The sequence below is a fragment of the Aplysia californica genome, unplaced genomic scaffold (genome assembly GCF_000002075.1).
Source record: "Aplysia californica isolate F4 #8 unplaced genomic scaffold, AplCal3.0 scaffold00085, whole genome shotgun sequence".
Taxonomy (NCBI): domain Eukaryota; kingdom Metazoa; phylum Mollusca; class Gastropoda; order Aplysiida; family Aplysiidae; genus Aplysia; species Aplysia californica.
In genome coordinates this window covers 1,134,773-1,140,992 of record NW_004797355.1, presented here as the reverse complement: position 1 = coordinate 1,140,992, position 6,220 = coordinate 1,134,773, and the positions used below count along the sequence as shown (strand labels likewise).

General features: G+C 39.1%; 1 protein-coding gene across 1 annotated transcript; it reads right to left on the bottom strand.

The window, feature by feature from the left end:
* Nucleotides 1–1,121: 1,121 nt before the first annotated feature.
* Nucleotides 1,122–5,970, bottom strand: LOC101857779 (GTP-binding protein Di-Ras2). Its single transcript, XM_005094578.3, has 2 exons — nt 5,770–5,970; nt 1,122–3,525 (listed from the first exon to the last, which is right to left on the bottom strand). Exons 1-2 carry the CDS (start codon nt 5,905–5,907, stop codon nt 3,067–3,069), a joined length of 597 nt encoding a protein of 198 aa, XP_005094635.2. The 5' UTR covers nt 5,908–5,970; the 3' UTR covers nt 1,122–3,066.
* Nucleotides 5,971–6,220: the final 250 nt, after the last annotated feature.

Below are 6,220 nucleotides of genomic sequence, written 5' to 3'. Positions count from 1 at the left end.
ACACATTGACACAGACACACTTCAATCGCACATTTATGAAATACAAAAGCCCATACATAATATTGATTTCTAGTTATGCTAAACATGTAAATGAGGAACACCTTCATGAACAAAGCGTGAAATTTCGCCCCCCCCCCCCCCCCCCCCCTAACCAAAGAGCTTATAATACTATTATAACCTCCTTGCCCCCTACTAAAAGCAGTAGATCCGCTTTGGGGATTAGAATTTGAAATTCTACAGAAAAAGTCTGTAAAAACCATTAGTGATGAGGCGTGCCCTAAGAAAGGCCAAGGAGACAATAGAAGGAGAGAAAAAATAAGAGTGTATGATGTGAAGCTTCCTATTCACGTTTTGGTCTTTCTGCACTCTCGTAAAGGTCAAAGTTGAAAGTGTGAAAAAAAACATCCACTTTTGAACCTATTTTTGTTCGCCTCCTATGCATTAATCACGACGTTCCAAGGACAAAATATGGTTCTGCTTCATAGTTCAATAAAGAAGCAGTAATGGAATATTAGAAATCAAATAAAGGATGTTCGTGTGGCTAGACAGGAGAGAGATGGATGGAGTCTGGGCAAATCCGGAGCAAAAATCATTTGGGGACTGTGCGTCTTCAGAGAGTTTTTAACAGCGATATTTAAAGACACACTCACACATATGCACGCACACACACACGCACACACACATACACACACACACACACACACACACACACATACACACACATACACACTCGTTCTCTCTCTCTCTGTCTCTGTCTCTGTCTCTGTCTCTGTCTCTGTCTCTGTCTCTCTCTCTCTCTCTCTCTCTCTCTCTCTCTCTCTCTCTCTCTCTCTCTCTCTCTCTCTCTCATTGTATTTCACGTGCATGCGCGCATGTGCACACACACACATGATGCAAACAAAAATTCACGAACACACATGTACACACACACACACACACACACACACACACACACACACACACACACACACATACACAAGCACACATAGAAACGTACTTCCATAACTCTACAAACACACACATCAACAATTTATTTTCCTCCTTTTTCTTCCACGCCTCCTTTCACCATCATTGCATACACAAAATCAAACATGCAGCAATCCATCTACTAAGTCCGATACATTCACTAACTTTATTCAAATACATAAATGAATGATAAGCTGCTAACATACTAAATAAGCCCACAGCCGATTGTGTGTGGTTCCACACCCTGAAATTAAATATTGCTGAACACATATATCACAAGATATCTGAAAACTGTCGCTACTGAAACGTTCAAGTCAACATTTCAGGTGAGAGATCATTTAACTTTGTTTCACAGTTTCAATTTTTTAAAACATAAACATAAAGCGAAAAAAACCCAAAAAAGTTTTGCTTTCATGGGTGGCCCAAAGGAGTAGGCCACTCAAAATGAAAACATAATATTGTAAATAAAAACTCAGTGAAGCATTGATTTTACTCCTCGGGTTAAAAACAACAAGTAGATAGGTTTTTCATAAAGTGGCATCGATGTTGACTATACGCGGGTTGAAAAAAAATTAATTATACCATCTGCGTGTTTCAAGATTTGTTTCGCAGACAAGTCAGTCTTGATTCTAACACCAGCAAAAAGAGTCAACATTTTTTTCTGTTGGATGTTGTTGTTGAGTTGTTTTTAAAGTTGTTACCGCTGCTGAAGAAGTAGTAGCTTTTGTTGCTGTTGTTATTTATGGTTGTCGGGGTTGTTGTTGTTGCTGCTGCTGCTGCTGCTTCTGCTGCTGGTGTCGTTGTTGTTGTTGTTGTTGTTGTTGTTGTTGTTGTTGTGTTGTTGTTGGTGGAATTGTTGTTATTATTTTTCTTTTGATATCTTATACCGTTTCTGTACTTTAAACTTCAACAGAATTAGAATTATAAATGGAAGGAAAATTTTTTCAGAAATCCTTAATTAATAGTGCAGCAAAAAATTTTTTTTTAAATACATGAATTGTCAGCTTTTGGGGTGTTGTTGTTGTTAGACCCTTTTGCTGGTGCTCGCAGAAAACAAGAATTCGATTCCCTGGAACGGAAGTTTATTTAATCGGGTATCTTCGTATTTCTGCTTTGATGCGGAATCCCACTGGGCCCAGGCCGGCCCCGACAAGAAAGGTTGGAGCAACCGGCCCCCTAATTGATCTAAATTGTGTAGATGAAGACGTAAAATGTTTTCAGTCAATTGAAAGTTTGAGCAGACACATCTTGGCCGAAATCTCAGTAAAACGTTGAATGATTGACTGCGCGTATTGTTTAGGCGTAACACTTCTTTCACTGAACAGACTAGTAGAAAAAGTTAGTCATTATCATCAGTGCCTTTCTCACCCTGCACCAGGGTATAGGCCACGGACAAACACCCTCCACTTTTCTCTATCCTGGGCTAGCCTCTTGGTGTTATTCCATGTCTTCCCACTTTTCTGTACATCGATTTCTGAGTAGAAAAAGTTAGTCATGGAAACATATGGTGCAATTGTATAGGTTTAACACCCCTATCAACACTGTTAGATTATTCAAGAGGCAGGAGTTTAACGTCTATCTCCGAAAGGACCGAGCCAAATGGGAAACTCATGTAAAGTGTCTTTCCTAAGGACACAACGTCGGGACTGAGCTGAAGCTTGAACCCTCTAACCACTAGGCTACCAATGCCAAGTTTGTCATGAGCGCTCGTAATAATAATATTATGTTCTGTAGAAATTCACACCGTCTTCATCATAAATAAGAACATACAAAGAGTCAATAGGCAGAGACTGCATCTCTTCAAGTGCCATTGTAGAATGTCAAGTCACGGACAAATTGTTTGTTGTTGTTGTTGTTCATTTCGGTAATATTTACAAAAGAAAAAAAAGTAATCGAGAGACACCAGCACGCAATGCTGCAATATCAGACCATTTCTATTAAGATATGTCTACAAGCAAACGAAAGGAATAATATTAGGATGAAATGCTTGATTGAAAATATAATAAAACAAACAGTATTATGAAAAAAAATTGATTAAAGGAAAAACAAAACACAATCAGCGTAGAAAAACAAACAAACAAACAACAAGGCTAGAAATAATTACATGAGCGCGCACTTGCCCTTTAACTTATCACGTCGTTTCTGTGATTTGGACTTGTTTGTTTCCAACTGCAGACTCACAGCTCGCCGTTTTTCCAACTGCAGAAGTTCCTGGAAAAGCTCTTTCACATTGTGGTTTGTTTTCGCAGAAGTTTCTAAAAAAGCACAGTTCCACCGCTTTGCGAGTTCCGCACCTTCTTGCACGGTGCACTCACGGTTCACTTCATCACATTTATTCCCAACGAGCATAACGGGAATTCCCTCAATATCTCCTTTCATTTCGACAATCTCGTCTCTGATAGGTTTGAGTTCTTCCAGCGACTGCCGACTGGAGATGGAGTATACGAGAATAAAGGCGTGCCCCTTGGAGATGGACAAGCGCTGCATGGCAGGAAACTGGTGGCTCCCTGTGGTGTCTGTGATCTGGAGAGTACACACTTGTTTGTTGCAGCTGATCACCTGTAGGAGAAAAGAAAAGTTGGTTGTTTGCGACTTCACAACGGTATCTCTCGAGCTTTTAGCTTTCCTTTTCTTTTTCTTTTTTTTTTTCTTTTCTTTTTTCACAGCTAAAAAATTAGACTAATGCGCTCACTGGTCATCTCAATATTTTTGTACGCCTGTGAATCATGGAAACTAACAGCAGAATTAGAGAAAAAGATTCAGACCACAGAGATGAGATGTTACCGCAGACTCCTTGACATCTCGTACAAAGACCACGTTTCAAATGCTGAAGTACGAAAGAGAATCACCAACGCAGTGGGGCAATATAAAGATCTACTGACCACAGTGAAGAGACGAAAACTAAAATGTTATAGGCATGTCACAAGATCCACAGGACTTGCCAAAACAATCCTGCAAGGAACCGTAAAAGGAAAGAGAAAGAGAGGAAGGCAGAGAAGGAGATAGGAGGACAACATTACAGAGTGGACAGGAAAGACGATGGGTGACAATCTGAGGAGAGCAGAGGACAAAAATTGATGGCGAGAGCTGGTTTTCCAATGCAGTGGTGGCCCAACGGTTGCCCCAACCACGGGATAGAAGAAGAAGAATTGTTTGGTCCTCTTGTCCTTTCTGTATATGTCGCTACTTCAGAATTAAAAAGTTCTGTCTGACAATTTTGGCTGATTTGAGTTACTAAAACTATGGGGTCAGAAACCAAATGCTCTATCTGCTCTATCAAAAATGTGAGACAGCATGGTGGAATCAGGCTCTCGTCAATTTTTAGGCATGTAGAGTTATTGGTATCATTTTAAAGCTTGTTCAATTGTCTTTATTTGGATGAAAAAATATCCATTTATCTTGCATAGAAGTCGATATATTTGCGCATGAAGAAGGTGCAGTTCACATGTTTTCAGAGGTAAGATTAGTGAGAAAATAACAGTCAAAGATTAGTTATTTCCTTAGCTTTAGAGTCCGTGGTAACTGAAAATTTACATTTTTTTGTGCCTTTAATCAACATTTTTCAGAAAAATCCACACAGAAATGAGTTTTTTAATGGGCATGAAAGGTGTTGAGCCCAAAAACAAAAATATGATGAAAATTCACAAACCTGCGGGAAAATGCAAGTTTCTTCACTTTGATTATTTTGACGACAGCCTGATTCCACCACGGTGCCTCACAATTGTATTCGCAGTTGAAATCAAGATATTCAAAGAATTGCATTAAAAAAAGCTTGACATGATGTGAAACTCAAAATCCTTGACGTCAAATTTTATTATAATAGAGCTAAGCCCGTTTGTGAGGTCAGTATACATTTTTTTTTTGCACAGGTGCCCATAAAATCTACAAAAATATGATTTCGTTAAGAATTGTCACAAAGGGTTACGTGGGCATATTTTAAAAGTTCGGAAACTACCTTTTGATTTTTCTGGTTTGAAGGTTTTTCCTGTAAATCCAAGCTTTCAGATGTTTTCACTCCATTAGCCATTTCATATTTTACTGGGGTCTACTTCCGTTTCGGTTTGTGCTTCTCCGAGCGTATACATTTTATCTTAGGGTTTCCTATCACTGTATCACCTTTCGTAGAGCCGGTCTGTATCTTCTTGTTTCTCAAAAGCAGATAGAGTTTTGTAATTCGGAGGTAGCGATGCACCGGATGTTAGTTTTTAGAATATGACCTAAGGTTGATAGATAATAATATTGCTACGGTGGAAAACCACTTCAAAGTCGCTGCAGATGCTGCTGTAATTGTTGCTCCTGAAGAGAGGTGTGCAAAGAAGAAGGAGATGATGATGATGATGATGATGATGATGATGATGATGATGATGATGATGATGATGATGATGATGATGATGATGATGACAACAACCATGATAATGATTATGATGGTGATGATGATGAAGAAGAGGAGAAGAAGGAGGAAGAAGAAGAGGAGGATGAGGATGAAGATCAGTTGTTGAAGCGACTTATCTATGATATCGTTTTCCCAAGTGGTGCCACAATACATGTATTAGAGAAAAACAATAAAACAGCTCTTTTCAGCACGCACTCGAGATTCATTGGTTGGTTGGTTGATGGATTGATTGATTGATTGATTGATTGATTGATTGATTGATAGATTGATTGATTGATAGATTGATTGGTGGATTGATTGGTTTGTTATACGTTTTAAGGTACTATCGACACAATTTAAGTCAATGGTAGAAAAGAATTCCACCCTTTGAAGATATCTTTAAAATTAGCAATGACGAACATATGACTAACCTGTCTGTATGTATCCTCGATGGTCGGGATATAGTTCTCTCTGAATGTGCCCTTCACGAAGCGGAGGACGAGCGAGCTCTTGCCCACACCTCCGGCTCCAAACACCACCACCCGGTAGTCGTTGGACTGTTCCGGCATGACTCGTAATCGTACAGATCGGTCTTTGGGGATCTGCGAGAAAGGAGACAAGAAAGGTTTTTGTATTTGACGTCAGGAACATTCAAGAAGTAAAAGGAAGGAGACAATGTGTATATGTATTTGATATCAGCAACGTTCAAGGAGTAAAAGTGATAGAATCTGACAGAAAAGAGACAATCCAATATAATATGTATATGTTTTGAAATCAGGCACTTTCAAGCAGTAAAAGGGATCGGATCTGAAAGAAAGAAGACAATAGATGTATAGATTCATGTGTCTGATATCAGGAACTTTCAAGGTGCAAACGCAATGT